The sequence below is a fragment of the Oenanthe melanoleuca genome, chromosome 4, assembly GCF_029582105.1.
Source record: "Oenanthe melanoleuca isolate GR-GAL-2019-014 chromosome 4, OMel1.0, whole genome shotgun sequence".
NCBI classification, from domain to species: Eukaryota; Metazoa; Chordata; class Aves; order Passeriformes; family Muscicapidae; genus Oenanthe; species Oenanthe melanoleuca.
In genome coordinates, this window is record NC_079337.1 from 1,883,828 (window position 1) to 1,903,062 (window position 19,235).

At 51.8% G+C, this 19,235-nt stretch overlaps 2 protein-coding genes across 11 annotated transcripts in view; one reads left to right on the top strand and one right to left on the bottom strand.

Moving 5' to 3' along the window:
* The window catches only part of ALPK1 (alpha kinase 1), a 36,020-nt gene extending 21,629 nt beyond the window's left edge, over nt 1–14,391 (top strand). For 8 of the 10 annotated variants that reach the window (XM_056489354.1, XM_056489352.1, XM_056489353.1 and 5 more), the window contains 12 exons: nt 1,278–1,476; nt 2,295–2,354; nt 2,890–2,976; nt 3,666–3,742; nt 4,701–4,796; nt 5,188–5,292; nt 5,678–7,679; nt 7,949–8,102; nt 8,627–8,789; nt 8,880–9,066; nt 9,311–9,517; nt 11,636–14,391. In XM_056489354.1, coding sequence (XP_056345329.1) covers nt 1,278–1,476; nt 2,295–2,354; nt 2,890–2,976; nt 3,666–3,742; nt 4,701–4,796; nt 5,188–5,292; nt 5,678–7,679; nt 7,949–8,102; nt 8,627–8,789; nt 8,880–9,066; nt 9,311–9,507 — 3,327 coding nt within the window. In that variant the 3' untranslated portion in view covers nt 9,508–9,517; nt 11,636–14,391. Of the gene's footprint in view, nt 1–1,277; nt 1,477–2,294; nt 2,355–2,889; nt 2,977–3,665; nt 3,743–4,700; nt 4,797–5,187; nt 5,293–5,677; nt 7,680–7,948; nt 8,103–8,626; nt 8,790–8,879; nt 9,067–9,310; nt 9,518–10,923; nt 11,224–11,635 lie in introns of those variants that run through there. The other 2 variants (XR_008840298.1, XM_056489347.1) reach the window with 2 other exon arrangements.
* Nucleotides 14,392–14,430: 39 nt separating this feature from the next.
* NEUROG2 (neurogenin 2) lies at nt 14,431–17,208 on the bottom strand. The gene has a single exon (XM_056489897.1). It carries the CDS (start codon nt 17,136–17,138, stop codon nt 16,446–16,448), a length of 693 nt encoding a protein of 230 aa, XP_056345872.1. The 5' UTR covers nt 17,139–17,208; the 3' UTR covers nt 14,431–16,445.
* Between the last annotated feature and the right edge of the window lie 2,027 nt (nt 17,209–19,235).

The window sequence follows — 19,235 nt, forward strand, 5'->3', positions numbered from 1 at the left end:
AAGAGACACAAACAGATGCAAACTTCTGTAAACACTTTAGAAATGAATTCAGTGAGTTTGGCCTCTCAGCAGTGCTCAATAGCTGACAGAAAAATGTCTAATTAGTGCAAGTGGAAATAATAGGGCCACTTGGATTCCTTCCATCCTCCTCCAAGTCTACTTTTCCTAGGAACTCAAAGGCCCTTTTGTTTGGTAGGTCACCCTCTCTCAGGCTTTTGTGCTCCGATCTATTAAAGGAAGAAGGGGAGGAAAAAAAAATAGATTAGGCGATGCTCTGTGCTTAAATATATGGCCTGTTGATGAGCATTTGGAATGGCTGGTTTGCAGTGTCAGTTTACAGGTGCTTGGAGAGGGGGATTCCTCCATTGTTGGCCGGCACAAGCGGAGTTGTGCCTGCTGGACCTTCAGGAATCCTTTTCAAGTGCCATCCTCTTAGAAAATCCAACTCGGGCTGAGGAAAGGGGGTTAAAAGAAGTGCACACAAGCTGGGAAATGCTTGCCATGGGTAGATGCTGCAAGCTTGCCTGGGTGCCATAGGCTCTTCCCCATATTGACATGGGGAATGTCAGTCTTGCACACCTCAGAGGGTGCTGCTTGATGCTCTGGTGGGGATTTGGACAAAGGTTTCTTGGCAGTCTCTGGAAAAGCAATCTCCTGGGTGTCAGTGTGTGGAGCACCTCTTTGCTGCACCAGGCAGGAATACCAGGCCCTGGCCAGCATGGGATGTGATGGGCTTTTGGCAAATGTCCCCAGGTCCACGTGCCCTTCTGCGCCTGTATGAGCCTCTGTGTGTCTCCTGGGATGGCCTCCCGTCCGGGTAACAGCAAGGATCTCTGGAATTCTGACAATTCTCCATGTGGGAGCTGCTGTGGGAATCCAGGGGAGTCCATAGACACTTCATAGTCATTAAGGATGGCCTGCAGGGGAGAACACTGGGTTCCTGGTCTGTTTGCCTGTTTGTGGTGTACAGAGGAGTGGATGGCCTGAGCTCCAGCTGGGACAATGGCTACAGTGATCATTTCCAGCCTTCCCAGTCTCACCCCCCACTTTTCAACTAATTCCTGCTGGGCATTTCTTAAATTCATTAGCAGACCACCAAATTCTGCAGTTCCAAACATCAGGCAATTAAAAAAGACAAAAAAAAATATATATATTTACAACTCAAACAAAACAAACAGCTGGCCTAAAACCGAAAATAGGGTGAGGAACAGGGTTGCTGCAGGCGAACGTTTTCCATCTCTCCGAGTTTCCCTGAGGCTGCCTGTTGCTTCTTCCAGGCTTTTCTGAAGGCCTCCATCCTGGCCGGGGAGTGCAGCACGGCCGTGGCCGCGGTGTTCCTGCTGGACCGCTTCCTGTACTGGATCGACGGCTCCCGGCGGCTGCTGCGCATCGCGCAGGGGCTGCACCGCCTGCATCCCGCCGCGCCCGTCAGCCCGCAGCTGCTCATCCGCCGCGCTCGCCTCGCCCTCAGCGCAGGTACAGCCCCCCGGCAGCTCTGAGCACTCTGTCCTCATGCTCGCCGTGCCTTCTTTCCAAACTCGCTTCCCTCTCCCAGCCCCTCCCCGAGCCCTCCCGGCTCCTCTCGCTGGCACAAAGGGGCCGGTATAAAGGGTTTCGGAGAGAGAAATTGTGAAAGGGTGTGGAAAATACTAATTGGAGCTTTTGTTCCTTAACAAATCTTCCCTGCTGGTTTCAAACAGGGATATCTGAATTGCTGTACTCCTGAGCAAGGGCCTTGGAAAAGGAAATTAGAATGCTGGCATTTTCTCTACACTGTCCCAGCTGCTTTTTATTTTTCAGTGGGGCCACTTAACTATGCAAACAATGCAGATTATAACTCCTCCAGGGAAAAAAAAAAAATGAAATTCCATCATTCCTGTAACATGGACAACACCTGGAGGATTTTTAACACATCTTCCTGTGGCTGTGCTTTCCATGGTGGGAAGTCAAGCCACTCCTCAGTCAGACCTAAATGGGTTTCCAAAGCCCATCTTCCCTTGGGACAGAATCCAGAAGCATTGCTGCTGAAGGAAGCAGCCTAGACTACTTTCTGCTGGGAGGGAAATAAGAGCTGGGAATCCCAACAAGTTTAAAATAAAAAAGATACATTCACAATTTCACGTTATTGTGCAGCCACATGTTACGGAAGCTGGGGCAGGTGCATTTCTGGCTATGGACAGCAGCAGTTCTATGTGCAGGTGATACCTGACGAGTATTTTTATTCATGTCATGCCATAATACATTTTTTATGTTCATTTTCTATCTTTTTTTTCCTTCCTTTTATTTTCAATCAGGTAAACTTTTAAAAGCTGAATATATCCTAAGCAGCCTGATTAATGACAACGGAGCAACAGGTATGTATACATTTCTTTTCCAATTTCATACTTGCTGTTTTGGTGAGATTTTTGATCCCAATTTTAACAGTTACACCAGCCTCGAATAAGCCAAACCAACTCCAGTAATGACTCCTCACATCACATTTCTCTTTGCTTATATACCTTCACTTGGGTGGGAAAATACCTGAATGAAGAAGTTTAACCTGTGGAGCAATTTCAAGCAAGTGATTTGGAAAACTAAGACAACTCTATCCCATCAAAAGTCCAGACTGTTGGGGTAATGTTCATCCTCCATATTCCCACTGATCTTACAGACTAAATAAATACTTTATTCTATACATTTTATTTTCCTTTCCTCGGGGTTTCTTTAGTTGCTGTACAACTGTGAAAATTCAGGCAGTTCAGGGTTTTGTTGGCTTGTTTTCCATAAGAAGCTGAGATTCTCTTGTGGAAAGGGCCTCCATGCAAGGAGGAGAATCCTGGCAGTTTGCTGGGATTCAGGTTACCCTTAGAGGCTTAGAATGACAAGAATATTTTCCCACTGTTCCTGCAGGAACCTGGCGATACACTGAGGAGAGCGATCGGATTCTTGTTCAGGCAGTCTGCTTACAAATCAGGGGACAGATTCTGCAAAAGCTTGGTAAGGCTCTCTCCTGAAAGCTTCCACTCAAGATTTCCCTGGTTTGTTTTTTTTATTTAACCCTTTAAAATGTTACACTGGGCCCATGTCAGAATTTTGGCTTGTGGTGAGCACCCTGCACCCATAAAACAGGTACAGAGGAGGAGTTGCACACCCATCTCTTTGCAGCAAGGGCCTGGAACTGTGTACCAAGCAAACATATTGCAGGAGTTATTTTATTACTAATCTCACCTGAAGCCAAGGAAAGATCTGAAATGTTCCCTTTTTCCCTGTATAGCATTCCATGTTTGCTAATGCTTGTCCCAAATTCACTAGTCCAAAAGGCAGGCAGTAGTTGATCACAGAGACATCCTAGCAATATTCTCTCTCAAGATAGGAAAATCTGATTTTCAGCAGGATGGACTTTTGCATTCAGGGTTTGGCACTTGAGGCAACAGCCTTCATTTTGTGCTTTTGATTTGAGACACCAAATCTTCCATAACTGTGGAGCTGAAGTCTTTTATGAGGACAAAATGGGTGTTTATGCACAGCCAAAAGCTAAAGAAAACTCATAAATGGTCCGAGTCACTGAAGCAAAACATGCCATGGTATGGTTTTTTCCTGTTCTGAGGACCAGAGGTGTAAGATAAGCTATGGAAAGCCACCCTTGGCAGTCACCTGCTCAGTGCCTGTTTCCTGGTTTATTGCAGGGATGTGGTATGAGGCAGCAGAGTTGATCTGGGCTTCAGTCGTGGGATACTTCAAACTCCCTCAGCCAGATAAAAAGGTAGCATTTCCTTTCCACTCTGCATCTCCCTGCCAATGCAGAAATCACTGCAGCCTGTCTCTGGTTTCCTCCAGCAGCAGAGTTTCCGTGACACACCTCGGGCAGGGTTAAGAGGCAGCACAAAGTCTGTGCTCCGCGTTGTTTCCGCGTGCATGCACGGCCTTAGCCACGCTCTTCTCCCTGCAGGGGGATGAAAGCAATACTTCTCATTAAGCACAGCCACCTGTAGTGAACCATCCCCGAGGATGCCTCTGGTGCCTCTGACAGACTAACTCCAGCCACAGATTTTAGCTATTTCTTAGGATAAGAACTAATTCCTTTTCCCCTGAGCACGTCTCTTTGCGGAGCTGCTCTGCGCTGTCTGTGGTGGGTGATGGATTCCCCTGGCCCTGCAGGACCTGCACACCTCACACAGCCCCTGTGCCTGTCCTAACACCTCTGTGAGGCTGGGCAGCACTAATCTTCCCACTGGAGAGGAAGCAGCACTCGCACCGTGTGTCCGTGGCTAAACAGGAATGTGAGTCTGAGCCTGGCGAGTCCTCGGGTGATGCTTGGAGAGGGTTTGTAACTGGATCCCAGCATCAGATATCCCACAAACCCAGACCTTGTCACCTCTTGTCTGCCACGTCTTAAAGCTTGACCTCAAGCTCAGAACATTTTTGTGCTCCCCATTTCAGTAGCAGCAGGCAATTCTGCAGTGAATTTGGTGAGAGCACACCTGCTTTTCTTAATTATTTGGCCAGGCAGGCCCTTAGGTGGCATCAGGTCTTCCAGAATACACTTCCTGCAAGTGAAGTTAATAAAACCATTCCAAGATAACATCTCTGGATTTCTTAGCCATGCTTCTCTTTGGATCTCATTTGTGTGTTTGTTTGCTTGCTTGTTTTTCCAGCAGAGCAGTAAAATTCAAAATACAGGGGAAAAAGCCCACTACGAAAATGTTTTATTTCTCTTTCAGGGAATTGCCACATCCTTGGGTATTATGGCAGACATCTTTTCTTCCATGAATGAGCAGGATTATGCACGCTTTAAAACCAGTGCTGACATTGACCTGGTGAGACTTGGTTTGGGGTTTGTGTGTGTGGATTCTTCAGGTGGTCTCAAATTCACCCACACAATTCCTCTCCTGTGCTGAGAGGGCTGAAGAAACTTCCAGTGCTCCCAGTGAAAAAGTTCAGTAACACTGGATGGGAGAATGCCTGGTTTCAGGAAAAAGAACATATTAAGAGTATTTTATAGAGTGTATATATTTAGAATATTTATAATAGAGTGAAAAGTGACATATCCATGGTAAACCTTAGCAAAAAGGGTCCTGCAGAAACAGACCAGGTTGTTGTTTAAGATATGATGGTTCCTGTCTACCAGGCCCCATATATTTGGAAATAAAGTCCTTGAGTTGAGTTTTTTATCTCATGTTTGGCTTTTGTCTTTTTTTATTTCATCAGAGCCTCCTGCAGGAGTTCAGCCACCGCTTGTTATCAGCAGCTGAGGCCTGCAAGCTGGCAGCTGCCTACAGCCAGTACACCCCCCTGTTTGTCCTCACAGCCGTGGTGAGTGCCACTCCTCCCTCTGGAAGTGGGATTTGTGCAGGGGAAGAGTCCAGGCTGCCCAATTTGGCTCTGACATGGCTTTCAAACAGGGCATCACACAGGGTGTCGTGCCTGTGTTGAGGGTTTGGTTGGTTATGTTTGGGGTATATGTTTCTCCAAACTGCAATCAGGAGAGCTATCCACAGAGTGAGGATGAGCTTTCAAGCCCCAGGAGTGCTGCTTCTCCTAGAACCACAGCTGTATTTCAAAAGGGAAAAAAAAAAGAGAAAGTTTATTTCCTCCAGGAAACATAGCAGCAGGCAGTTAGAGCCGAGCTTTGCCTCAAATTGTGTAAGGGAAAGAAACGTGTTTTTAATCCCTTCATTTCCCTTTGACCCCCTCCCAGAACATCCGTGGGATGTGTCTGCTGTCCTACAGTCACTCCAAGGACTGTCCCCCGGAAAAGAGAGAGTTCTACTTGTCTGAAGCCAAGGAATCCTTCGAGATCGGGCTGCTCACCAAGGAGGAGCAGAGTGCCATCACCAGCAAGCAGGAGCTGCACAGTTTCATCAAAGCTGCCTTCTGCCTGGCCACCGTGCACCGATGGCTGCACGGAGAGAGCCAGGAGCTGCAGGAGGTCACCCAGCTGTGCAGGGAAGCCCTGGCAAAGCTGCACTCCTACAGCACCTTGTTCCCAGAGGAGGAAGATAAAGGGAGGCTTGCCGAAGAGATCATGTCTCTGATCGCCACCGTGAAGAAGCGCCTGCGAGTGGGAAGCTTCCCGAATTCCGATGCCAGGTCTTATGTCCCTGACAGTTATAAAGGCTCCTTACAAAAACCTGTCCTGCAAGGGGAAACCAGCTTTGAGGAGATCCTTGCCAAGCATTCCCAGCATCACCTGTCAGTGTGCCAAGTGTTTGAAAAAACTTGCAGGATTCATAAAACCACACCGGGAGAAATCCAGGTGGGAGCTTGTATCACAACCTTAAGAACAGAGACCAAAACCATGGACACTGTGTGTACTACTGAAGACACAGTTCACCAGAGGAGAGGTGCTGTGAAAATCCTGAACTCACCAACAGCAGGAAGCAGCTCAGAGGGACTCAGTGGCCAGAGAAATCAAGACATTGGCTCTGGCATGATGAAAATTTCCTTTGGAGAAGAGAAGCCATTAGAAATGAAAATAAACAGCAAAAAAGATGTTTTCAGCAGAGGGCAAAATGGGAGCCAAAGCACTACTTCTGAGAACTCTCAGTGCAAGCTGTCTAAATCCAGTTATTCTTCCAGCTGGGAGGAGCTAAGCTGTAACAGCAGCAGGGAGTCTCTCAGGGATGGGCAGCAAGGGGAGCAGGGCTCGGTGGAGGAGTGGTGCTGCACCACAGAATCTGATGGGGACGGTCAGGATGGGCCCTTGAGCTCTTTACCTCCCAGAGACTGGCATCCTGCTCCTCCAGAGTCCCTCCATGGCTCTGGGGGCTCTCCTCAGCATTCCTTGGAGGGCTGTGCACCTCCAGCAAGGAAGATGGTGGAGAAGGAGTCTCTCTGCAGAGAAGAGCTGCAGGAGGGAAGACACCATGGAAGGAGCTCTTCAGAGAAGAAAGCAAAGGGTTTGAACAATGAGTTTCCTTCCCTCTCCACCTGTCACTCCGTTCCTACAGGGCAGGAGGAGGAGAAGTGCTTTTCCTGTACGGAGCTGAGCTGCAGGACCAAGGACAGCAGCAGGGAGGAAGGCTTTGGTCGCTTTGAGTGGGTCCACGCAGGAGAACTTGCAGACAGCACTGAGGATCCCTCGTTTGAGGCACAGCCCCCCCGAAACAGGGGCACTTCTGTACCATCAACAAACATCAGGCTGAAAACAGGCTGTGACTCCTCTGTGCATGACTGGGTGAGGAAACCTGCCGTGCTGGGGAGCAAATCTCTCCAAGTGCCTCAAGTAGACACCCAGGCAGAAACAATAGATGACACTGACTTTGAGCTCATCAGTGTGGGAGACTTGGTAAGCAATTATCCTACAGCACTGGCTCCAAAGCATGAAGCAGCTCCCAGTGTGCCAACAGCTTTGCCCTTCCAGGGAAAGATATCCCCAACCAAGCACTTTGACTGTGCCACTACAGAAGAAGATGAAGAGAAGTCTCAGGATGTGGTCAGCAGCAAGAGACAATCCAGTTCCTCTCTGAGTTCATGGGTCAAACCAGCACAGATGCCCACGAGTTCCCCTGAAGGTTCAGTCCCAAGGGGAGGTGGCTTTGCCTTCATGCCTGGGAGAATGAAGGAAGAGATCCTGGATGCTCGGTTTCTGAGGGATGATGATTACAAGCAGCTTCTGGCAGGGGTGGAGCATAATTGGCTTGTCCAGAGACTGATGCCTACTGGGATTTTTAGGACCAAAAAGCTTCACAAAGCATACTGTGAGTTCCCACTCAGCAACATGTGCCTCCTCAGAGCACAAGCTTGACTCAGGCTTTTTAACACAATATTTTAGTCAGCATTTATTATGATTTAATTTTTTAATTGCTTTCTGCTCCGTTACTTGACTTTAGATTCCACATACCATCCCTAAAAATTGTTTAAGGTAATGATCATTAAATTAATCATAAATAACAGCCAGTCCTCAGCACAGGCTCAGAGCAGTCCTGTGGATTTCTCCCTTTTACCTGTGTGTTTTCTTTTTTTGTAGCTGCTCTTCTTCTGAAATACTCCAAGAAATCTGGGCTGTGGACAGGCCAGGAGACAGCTGTGTTCATTGGGGACTACCTGAACGTAGCCAAGGAAGGCAAGCAGAGAAGAGCCTTTTGGATACACTTCCTGCACCAAGAAGAAAGCCTGGGAAGGTATGGACCTGGCAGATTTCTGAAACAAAGTGTTTATCAGTGCTGCTTATTTGTGAACATGGATAAAAACTGTCTGGTAAGATTTGCTGTAGCAAGAATATTTGTTGGGCATTTTGGCAATCTTTCCCACCGCCCCATGTGACTCTACCTTTTAATTTCTAGTAAGGAAAAGCTGCTTTACTGTTGTCTTCTAACAGCTGATTGCAGAGTTCAGATCATTACTAGAAGCAGATTATGAATTATTATGGATGGAGAGCAGTATTTTAATACCTCAGAGTCAGGTCTCCCTTCAGAGTTAAGAAGACATAACACATTCCTGTGTTATGAAACCCCTATCCCAGGATTTGTTTGATAATTTTCCAGTTCTATGAGATAGAAAAGAATTCCACCCTGTTTTAATCACAGCCATTTAAAATGCATCCCCACAGGTGGATTTGCCTCTGACAAGTTCTGCTCTGCAGTGATGTTTCTGTATCACAGCATCCAGATCAAACACCGCTCCAGACACTTCTCCCTTTGTTTAGGTATGTTGGGAAGGAATATAAAGAAGAAAAAGGACTCCTCCATCATTTCAGTGACGTGGAGCGACAAATGACCGCCCAGTACTACGTGACAGAGTTCAACAAGAGGCTGTATGAGCAGAAGGTCCCCACCCAAATCTTTTATATCCCCTCTGCAGTACTGCTGGTAAGAGCTGTCTTGTAAGCAGGTCCAAGGACCTGATGAGGAAGGGTGTCTTGGGTCAGTTATAGCAGCAGCGAGGCTGTTTCCTTTCAGATACTGGAAGACAGAACTATAAAAGGGTGTGTGAGTGTGGAGCCCTACATCCTTGGGGAGTTTGTGAAGCTGTCCAACAACACCAAGGTGGTGAAGAATGAGTACAAAGCCACGGAGTATGGCCTGGCCTACGGCCACTTCTCCTACGAGTTCTCCAAAGGAACTGACGTCGTCGTCGACCTTCAAGGTGTGTGTGACAGTGATGTTCATGCCTTTCACTCTCAACTTCCAACCCACAGGTATCTTGGGGTATTCATTTTGTTAAAATCCATTATGTGTCTCGTAGGGTTCTGCTTTTGCTGCCATGGGTAGAAAGAGGGAATCGCTGAGGTGACATGAACAGAGCAAGGGCCGTGCCAGGCAGGGAGTCCTGAGTGTGGCAATACAAAGGCTGTGGTGTTTGATACCAAGGTGTACCATTTCTTCCACAGGCTGGGTGACAGGCAATGGGAAAGGCCTCATCTACCTGACAGATCCTCAGATTCATTCCCTCAATAGCAAAGACATCTCCCGCTCCAACTTTGGGAAGAAAGGAATTTACTACTTTTTTAATGATCAACACGTGGAGTGCAACGAGATCTGTAGCTGCCTGTCTTTGAGGAGGCCCTCGGTGGAGCTGCTGGCCTAGGCTGGCACAGGTCAGTCCACAGAGTGAGCCATGGGCTGGACACTGTTTTACCCTACACATCTTTGGGAGCAGGCTGTCCAGCAAGGCAGGAAAAGCTGCCTTCATTTCCCATTCTCCTCTTCCCCTCCAAAGCCCCGATGTCCCGCTGCCCCCGAGCGCTGGGGTCACTTCTTTGGGGAGATTTTCTTCACGAGAAAAGGAGCACAGCATCAAAGTTCCACAAAGAGGATGGGTCCCCAACAGACTTTGCTTTAACAAAGCCATCCCCTTTTGTTTCTGCAGCCAGCAGAGATTTTTAGGCTTTTGTCCCCGCATTTTAGCAATGCTATTGTTTTCTAGGTTATGTTTGTGCCGAGTTGTTTGGAAAGATGCCCTATCCCTGGGCCAACTGATTAGAACTGAGTGTAAATTGAGAGAAGGAAGAGGGGGAAAAAAATTAAATCTCTTTATTATGGTGCATAAACCTTCAGTCTTGGGGAGCTGCGCAGCTGCACGGGGAGAAAAATGCATTCAAAAATATAATGCCAGTGTGAATAATCCTTTCCCGAGCGCTGCTCGCAGACTGCTCCAGCTTTGTCAGGTGAACTTGAACCGGGCCATCAGATTTGCGGCAGCTCCCATTGCACAGTGTCTGTCACCCCGGGGCATTCACCATCTTGCCTGTTGTTAAGAGCCAGCAAACAATCCATCATTGAGCGGGGCTCACACAACAGTGAAATCGGCATGTGACGGGACACTCGGCCCCAGTGTCTCGCAGATTAAAGTGATACATGAAAACTCACGTGTTACTGGGAAGATTAAGCCCCGTTATCTTGTTGTGCAGCCAATAAAGGCCGGCCTTGTCCTCGGCAGTGGGGAAATGCTGGCTTTAACTCAGTGACAAACGCCGCGCTCCGTGCATAGCTCCGTGCTCCGGCCAGCGAGCGCCCGGCTCCGGGGCCAAACAAAGCTAGTTAGCAAGATCCCGGGAATTAATGGGCGGCAGAGATGATGTGTTAAAGCCTCTCTGCAGAAGCTCTCCCTGCTCTATAGAGACAATTAAAACCAAAACAAAACCTCTGGGGCAATCTCTGCACAACAAAGTGCCAGCAGCCGGCCCCGCCGTGTCTGTTCCGACAGCACGCGCAGTTTTGGGACCCCTGACCGGTCCTGCTCCTTCCTGCTCAAAGAAGGAAAAAGAAAATTCATTTAGACATGCTTCTGAATAAATCCATCCCTGTGAAATTTTAATATTTTGCTTCTTTCCTAATATTTCTACCTAGCAGTTTATTTCTTTCGCTGGTCTTAGGAGACATTTTGCCACCTCAGCCAAAGTTGTGGCTACTCACAGGTAAAAGTTAGGGTTAAGGATCAGCTTGTCCAGTTCCCTGCTAAAACAGACGAGGAATCATATTCTACTGGTCTTACTCTTTACAGGATTGGGCACAATTTCAGGTGTATCAGGCATTCTGTCTTCACCCGGGCCTTGGATACTGGAAATCATGGATTTGCAACCTCATTGCCTGAAGAACTGGGATGCACACACGGCTCCAAACACACAGAGTTTAAATTATTGGTTCATATTTGTGGTATAAATAGGGGATTATTGAGGAAATAAACATTTGACTCTGAGGATGGAGAATTCAATATTTTGGCTATAAATTTCATCCTAGATCTACTGACAAAAAAAAATTGCTGCTATTTCCTCTGGTTTCAGAATAAAATAATTTGAACTAACTGAGACATCAGGAATACCTGTTCTTTTCCAATTAGCAATTGGAAGTTTTTGTTGGAGGTTCAGTGGTTTGTATTGAGTAACTGCTACCAGGAGGTTTTTTGGGCTTGATTAATTGGAACACTCTCCAAATTCCAACCTAAGTACTCCTTATAATCACTGAGGGCCAGTCTCTACAGAATGAGTGAAACTGTGTTGTGCTGGGACAGTGAAGTATGAACTGCAGGGACATCACACCTGAGGAAACATGAAACATTTTCTCCTCTCACCTAAACTCCAGGACTTGAGTTTACACCCAGTGCAAGTGCTGCTGTAAGTCAGGCACAAAGCCAGCCTGCTTGTGCCAAAGTGGTGACACTTTCCTGTCCTTCAGGGAGTGTATTAAAGAGGTTTTTCCTCCTTCCCTTTCTGCAGGTATCCAGGTGAAAGGCTGTGTGTCGTGCTCGTGCATCCAAGTTAGTAAATTTGATACCCTGGGAACAAGCTGATGCAACCAAAGCCTGCTGACAGGTAGAATGACTTTCTCACTCGTTTGCCCATAACTAACGACTCTATGGAGCACTTCAGGGAATTTCTCTTAGAAAAGATGCAGTGGAAAGGGAGCCCCTCAGTTATCCCAACAATACAGGCTGAGCCAAGCTTGCCTCCCTCCCTCTCCCGCAGCATCCCAGGCCATTCTGGCTGGCAGAGGGCGGGCACGGGGTGACCCCTCCAGCTGTGAGGCAGCGCGGCCGGGCTGCCTTAACCCCGGCATCAGCTGCCCCAGAGCCCAGCTGCTGGGCTTGGGCACAGCTCCTGCACCAGACAGGGCTATTCATGGGCAACGAGGGGAAAGCCTCACGTCAGCAAGAGCAGAGCCACAGCCCTGCTGCCCAATCCCTTCTGCTTGGAAGAACACGGCAGCAGCAGCAGCTCCTTCCCACCAGGCAGAACCGGGATACGTGCAGCAAGGTGTTGGTGCTGCTGTCGCCTGCTGCCTGGAGGAGAGTCCCGGCACACGGGTGCCTCCCCCAGCTCTGCGGGGAAGCTGGCGGCAGCTCCCTCTCCCGGGGGAGACACACGCCGCCCTCCTTTCTTCCACTCGGATGGAACCGTGTCCCGTGTCCCCTGGCCGAGCGGGAGCAGATGGGGCTGTTGGCCGCCCGCTGCCCCAGCTCGTGTGAGCCCGCCGTGCCTCCAGCCCGCCCTCCAAGCACAGCTTAATCCCGTTCCCTAATCCCGAATTCTCTGCCAAACTGCTCTTAAGGCAGAGTGTATCTTCCATCAGTAACACAAAGTTATTGACAATTTAACGCCGCGGCGCCGGCAGCACCGAGCTGGGTGCACAGAGGCAGCTCCGGCATCCCGGGGGATCCCGGGCGGCACAGCCAGCGCCCAGGGCAGCAGGACGAGGGCAGGATCCCCCCGGCAGGCAGCAGGTGCCTTTCCTGCCTCGGTAACAGCCCAAACTGTCGTGCCGGCTACCGGGGCTGCCGTCCCCTCCGAGCAGGACATCACGTTAATAGAGGTTGATTTGCAAACGGCGTCGCCCCCCCCAGTGCCCCCCTTTGCCTGACTCCCGCTTTTCTGCTCAATGGCACAGATGCTGCTTTGTGCTGCCCAGGACCAGGCAGCTATTAGCAGCAAATCCAGCGAGGGAAATTAATGAAGGCGACTACTAATAAAAGACAGCTCAGGACAGCCCGAGCAACTTGCTCCGAGCGGTAATTAACTTTTTTTAAAACTCATGAAGGTAAATATGCCATCAGCTTTGGGCCGGTCTCTCTGCTTTTTAATAAAAGGAGGAGGAGGGGAGGCGAGGGAGAGGGGACGGCTGTGTGTCACAGCAGCCCCAGCACCATCCCTGTTCCCTCCCAGCCGCTGCAGTGCGACCCTCCAAGGATTTTTTTTTTCTCCAATCAGTTTCTAGAAGCTTGATTTTAAATCTGGCAGGAGTTGTGCTTCTCCTTAACCTGAATTCAGTACTAGAGGTCACGGGGATGAACAGGCTGCCAGAATTTTGCTGGACCTGCACAGCTGTGGCAGAATCATAGGTAGAAGGCAGAATATCCTTGTGTCTTTATATCCTTACAGTGTGAGCTTCTCAGAGCAAAAGAGTCTGTTTTAGGCTTTAAAACACAAGATTTTGCCTTGTAGTAAGACAAGAACCTACATCAGATTACAAAAAAGATCCCCCTGGGATTTCTGCTTATGCCAGGGGATTTACTGTGTAATAGATAATTGAGATCCCTTTTGCCCATGGGGAATGGGAGCTGGGGCTACATGGGCCAAACCCATACATAATACAGGACCATGGGGAAGCCCCACCTGAGGAAGGCTTTAGGAAAAGGGGGTTTAAAATGTGCCAGCCAGCTGAGAGCCGTGTCGGGAGGGCTCTTCAACGATGGCACTACGGGGACAGATTTATGTTTGCCATGAAAGGCAGCGTGCCACAGCCCTTGGGGTGCTGGTTTGGCTCCTCGTGGCCATTCTTATGCCAAGGAGGGCTGTAAACCCCCCTGGGGGCCTTCAAGCTGCCCCTCCAGGCCTGCCGGCGCAGAGGAGCTTTTATGCCAAAATACAATACACAGAAGGATCATAAACACATGTTCTGGGGCAAGGGGCTGCCATGGAAACCACCCCCAGGTTCCTCACATCATCCAAGGAGGTGTTGGCCCAGCTTGCATCTCCTGGTCCCTTTCCGTGTTGGCTGCAGTTGGCCCTGGGAACTCCCTGCCACCTCCAAAAGTCAGTCTTCTGAGAGAAAAGAGGGAAACATATGAAAAAAAGAAATTAAGGAGAGGAATAAACTCAAACTAAGGGAAACAAACGCTTTTGGCCACATTCAAATGAAAAATCAGGATGGGGGTGACTGGGTTAGGTGACAAATCCAGCCTCTCCAGCTCAGCTTTTGCCAGCCTTGTCCTCCCAGCCTTGCCCTCCTTAGGCCCATGTTCTCCGAGGGCATCTCCAGCCAAGGCCAGCCTCCCCCAGGGCAGAGGGAAGGTTTGGCTGGCGTGGCTCCCACCCCAAACCCCTCTCCACGCCCCCTCCATCCTCAGACACGTCGTGTGCTTTTTCCCACGGCGGCTGCCATTGCCACAGCCCCAGCAGGACGGCAGCGCTCCTGCCAGCAGGGTCTGTACCTGGGATGGAGGGAAATCCCTCCGGGATGGCGCACCTGGCAGGGAGCAGCGTCCCTCCCCGAGGACAGCAGGGAGCATCCTGCGGCCGAGCCAGCCGGGATGTCCCTCCTGCTCCTGCGGGGCTCCAGCGCCGAGGGAGAAGCGCACCCCGTCCATCCCGGCCTTTTGGAGAGCCGAAGGCACCTACTCCAGTGTCTCTTAGAAAAGGAGAGAAACCAGGAAGGACAATGAAACCCGACCAGAAAAGACGGAGAGAGCGCGCTCGGCTTCTTTTTGGCATTCCTGGAGTTTAGTCATTAAAAGGGGTCGTTAAAAGCGAGCGAGAGTGAAAACCCCGCTCCTCAAGGGCCGCCCCACACACCGCCAGCGCCGTGAAAGGCTCCCTCTTGTTTTGTTCCTCCTGGCCCGTGGCAGATTTGGGGGAACACAGCTTCATCTTGCTGGCCACATCAAAGCGAGTGATTATGCAAATGCTCCCACTTTTTTTTTCCCTTTTTTTTTTTTAGGGAATTATTTATCACACAATAACCCCCCTGCCAGGGGGGGAAACAATAGATCAGGCTAGATAGCACTGCTCGCCCGAGGCTGCGGGGCCGGGGGGACCCCCGCGCGGTTTATTGGCCTAACCTAATTTCACTAATTCTCTTTTCACACATTTTGGGCTTCTTTTTCTCTTTCCCCCGCCTTTCCTTTCGCGGACGTCGCTCCGAGGGCCGGGTTTCACGCTCCCAGGATCCGGAGGGCACCGGGCGGGATTCGCGTGCTGAGCATTTTATTTAATTAATACACTCAGGCGCTCTGCTGGTTTTTAATGATTTCCAAGTGTTTGCACCCAGAAGTCACAAAGTGCTCCCGGGAGCACGGGGATGATGATTGAAGGGCCTGGGCAGCCTCCAGCATCCCCCTCCATGCTGACATCCCTGGCTGTGTGCTGTGCACGCTGAACCGAACCCCCTGGAATTGCCTGCGACCTGGAATTCATCTGACCCTCACACAGAGGAAATTCTTCCTCTTTTAACCCGCGCGTTTTTTCCTCCATAACATTTATTTCCTACAGCTTTCTTGTGAAATGCCTCACCCTGAAGTGTGAAAACTCTTTATCCATCCATCCATCCATCCATCCATCCATCCATCCATCCATTCATTCATCCTGCATCTTCTGTACTGAGAGCCAAAGGTAAATGATCAGTAAACTTCCACTGAACTTCCCTCTCTCTCTCTCTCTCTCTCTCCCCCCTCTCTCTCTAATGCTGTTTCCCAAAGAAACACTTGCCCACGGACCCAATGACACCAGGCCCACTGGACCTTGGTTTCACCAGAGACAAGATTCTGTAATTCCCAGTCACTGGCACATAAAGCAGGAAAAGCCACAACCCCAAAGTTACGAAAATTAGAGCTTTTTATTTATATTTTATCACAAGGACAATTCCTTTGCTCTTCAGCGGTAAATACATACTAGAATAAACTCTGTAAATTATACAAAAAAATACATATTTTCCATGAAATCTGTCTTTATAATAAATAAATGTGAACACGTGTGTGGCTGATCGCTGTAATGTTCCGTGTCTGTTGAGGTTTTCAGTCTGTTGATTTATTTTTAATCTCCTGAAAGAAGGGGGGAGTTCCTTGTCCCCTAAAGGTCGAAATAAATAATGTATGAGGAGATCCTTCCCCATTCCCCCCCTCCCGATTTTTTTTTCCCCTTTTGATAGAGAGTTCAGCCTAAATTTCCACGCTTGCATTCAGCCCTCACAAAGCCTACAAATTATACAATGACTTCTAACCTGGACCCCTAACAAAACAATTTACTTTTTTTTTTTTTTTTTTTTTTTTTCCCCTCGCTTTGCGCCCCCCTCCCGCCTGTAAATCATAAGGGACAGATGGCAAAGAGGGGAGCGGGGAAAAGGGGGGGACACACACACAAAAGCCCCGCGGTGACAGATCTGGGAAAACTGGACAAAGTGCACATCGGCGAGAGAGAGAGAGAGACAGAGAGAGAGAGACGGAAAGTTTGGTTTGGCAGGTGCCGTTCCCACAGCCCGCCCTGCCCTGGGAAGCGGGCAGATGCCGCGCCGCCCCGGGGGGAGCGCCGGGCCGGGCTAGAGGCAGCGGCGGGGCAGCGGCGGCGGCGGCCCCGGGGCGAAGCGGCCCGGCCAGTGCTCGGGATCCGAGGCGGAGCCCGCGGGGCTGGCGGGCGATAAAGTGCAGGCGTACGGGGAGGCGGAGGGCGCGGGGCTGGCGGCGCCGCCGCTCCAGGAGGAAGCGGGCGAGGGGCTGCCCTCGGCGGGCACCGCCGCCGCGCCGTCGGGGCCGAGCCGCGCCGCCCCGGCCAGCCGCAGGGTCTCGGTGAGCGCCCAGATGTAGTTGTGGGCGAAGCGGAGCGTCTCGATCTTGGTGAGCTTGGCGTCCTCGGGGAAGGTGGGCAGCACGTCGCGGAGGGCGTCCAGCGCCGCGTTCAGGTTGTGCATCCGGTTGCGCTCGCGGTTGTTGGCCTTGAGCCGCCGGCTCCGCTTGATGCGCTGCGCCGTCTCCGCCGTGCGCGCCGCCCGCGGGGCGCCCCGGGCCCGCCCCGGCCGCCGCTTCCCCTCCGCCCGCCGCAGCCCGCGGCCGCCCGGAGCCTCGGCGGGCCGGGCCGGCGGGGCGGCGCGCAGCTCCTCCTCCTCCTCCTCCTCCTCTTCCTCCTCCTCCTCGGCGCTGGACGGCAGCGAGGGCGAGGGGGCGGGCGAGCCCAGCCCCAGCAGCAGCAGCTCGTCCTCGGCGGGCGGCGCCAGGACCTCCGCCTTCACCAGCATCCTTGCGCGGCGGCGGGACGGGGCCGCACCGGGCAGCACCGGGAAGCAGCGGGCGCGCTCTCCTCGCCTCCCCGGCGGTGTGACGGTTCGCCGGTTCGCCGGAGCGGGGCGGGGGTCGAGAGGGGTGGGGTGGGGGGGCGAAGCGCGGGGGACGGGGGGGGCGCGGCGCTGGCACGCGCCCCGGGGGCGGCGGGCGGCGGCGGCGGCGGGAGCGGCGCCCGGGGCCCGTCGGGCTGCGTGTCTGGCACACGACCCTCCTTAACACCCCTTATATACCCCGCGGGGAACAATCAAACCTACCCCCGGGGTCCCCCTCGCCCTGCCCGCCCCGCCCGCGACTCTTGTCGGGGGCGCCGCCGCCGCCGCCCCCCCCGCCGGGGCCCCACCGGCGCCTCGCGCTCGGCTGGAGCGTGCCGCTAATTTATTAATGAATGGGGACGGGGGGGCGCGCGCGAGGCGCAGGCGGCCAATCCCCGCGCCCCGCGCGCCACGCGCGCGCCCGGGGCCGGCTCCCTTTCAGCCGCGGCGCTGCGGGCCCGGCCGGGAGAGGCAGCGACAGGGCGAGGGAGACAGGGAGGGAGGGAGGGATGGGGGCTCCCCTCCAGCCCCCTCTCGTTCCCGGCAGCGTTTCGCCTTCCTGGGGAAGGTGCACAGTTTAACGGATTGCGGCTGCTCCGCTCGCATCAGGCCGAACTCGAAGCGGGGAAAGCCCTGCGCTCCGGGCGGCTCGCTGCTGTCAAATACAATTCACAGGCTGGAGGAGACTTTATAAAACAACCCCAAACGCCAGTGCACCAGGAAAAGCTTCATTCCTTTCACCCCTCTTCCCTTCCAGCCCTCCCTCAATGGCAGAGCCTGGTGATGTGCCTGTGGAGTCGGCAGGCTGCCTTTGCTCCACCTTCCATTATCCCAGGTTGCTCCAAGCCCTGTCCAGCCTGGCCTTGGAAACTTCCAGGGCTTCTCTGAAACTTCCACAGCTTCCCTGGACAGCCTGTGCCAGGGCCTCCCCACCCTCACAGGGAAGAATTTCTTCCAATATCCCACCTAACCCTGCCCTCTCTGAAGGCAGCTTGAAGCTATCCCCTCTTGCCTGTCACTCCAAGCCCTTGTCAAAGAAATGACAGCGAGAACAAAACTGAAACCCCAGCACACTCTCCTCTCCTCTCCGTATGGAAACACCGTCAGCAAGGCACTTTGGGGGAGCCGGGCTTTGAAACAGAATTGTATTTGCAACTGCTAGAAAAGCCCAAAATAGATGAAAGAGCTGAAACCTCCGCAGAAGTTGTGCTCAGCACACCACAAACTCACTCTCAAATCAGACCCTCGCTCTTGCTGCCCTCTGGGTTTATGGCCTTTGGGAGCAATTGAGGCAGGGAGGGTGCCTCCATCAGTATCTCTGTGACTCTATGAAACATTTTAACAATCCCCCCGCCTCTTTGTGAAAAACGGGAGACTCACAGGTACCCCTGGCATCCCAGGAGAGAGACGCAAAAGGACCTTATTTATTTTCAGCACCTAAGGGACAAAGCAGAGTACACTTGTGACAGGGCCAGCCCATCCCTCTGTCACCACCCTGCTTGCCGAGATTTCCATGCCTCCATTGCTGATGCAAAGCCACGGAGAGGCGAGACAGAGGTAGTGCCTCACTATGTGGTGCCTTTCTGGGGTTCAGCCCAATCCCTGCTGCCAGCCCCTGCCATGCAGAACTTTTTTCCATAGGGTTAAGCACATGGTGACCAAGGGCAGGTTGGCTACCAAATCCTCACAGCTCTTGACAGGCACTTGTGTGGTCCGTGGGCAGAGCGAGGGCCGAGCTGCTCGGCCGAGAGCGGTGGGGAGAGGAGGTGGCGGGGGGAGAGGGAGTGGGATCAGGAGCAGGAATGCTGCTGCCACTGCCCACCGCCTGAACTGTCCTCCAAGGGTCAAACTGTTCAACTTCAGCCCCTTTGCCAGACTCAATCCTACTTTAGGGGAACAAAAGCCCAAAGTAGGCAACGATCAAGAAATGGGAGCACAATGATTTAAGCTTATCACACAGCCCTGAAATAAAGGACGCTGAGCTCGTGTGGGGGAGAGGAGGAGACCTTCAGAAGGGCT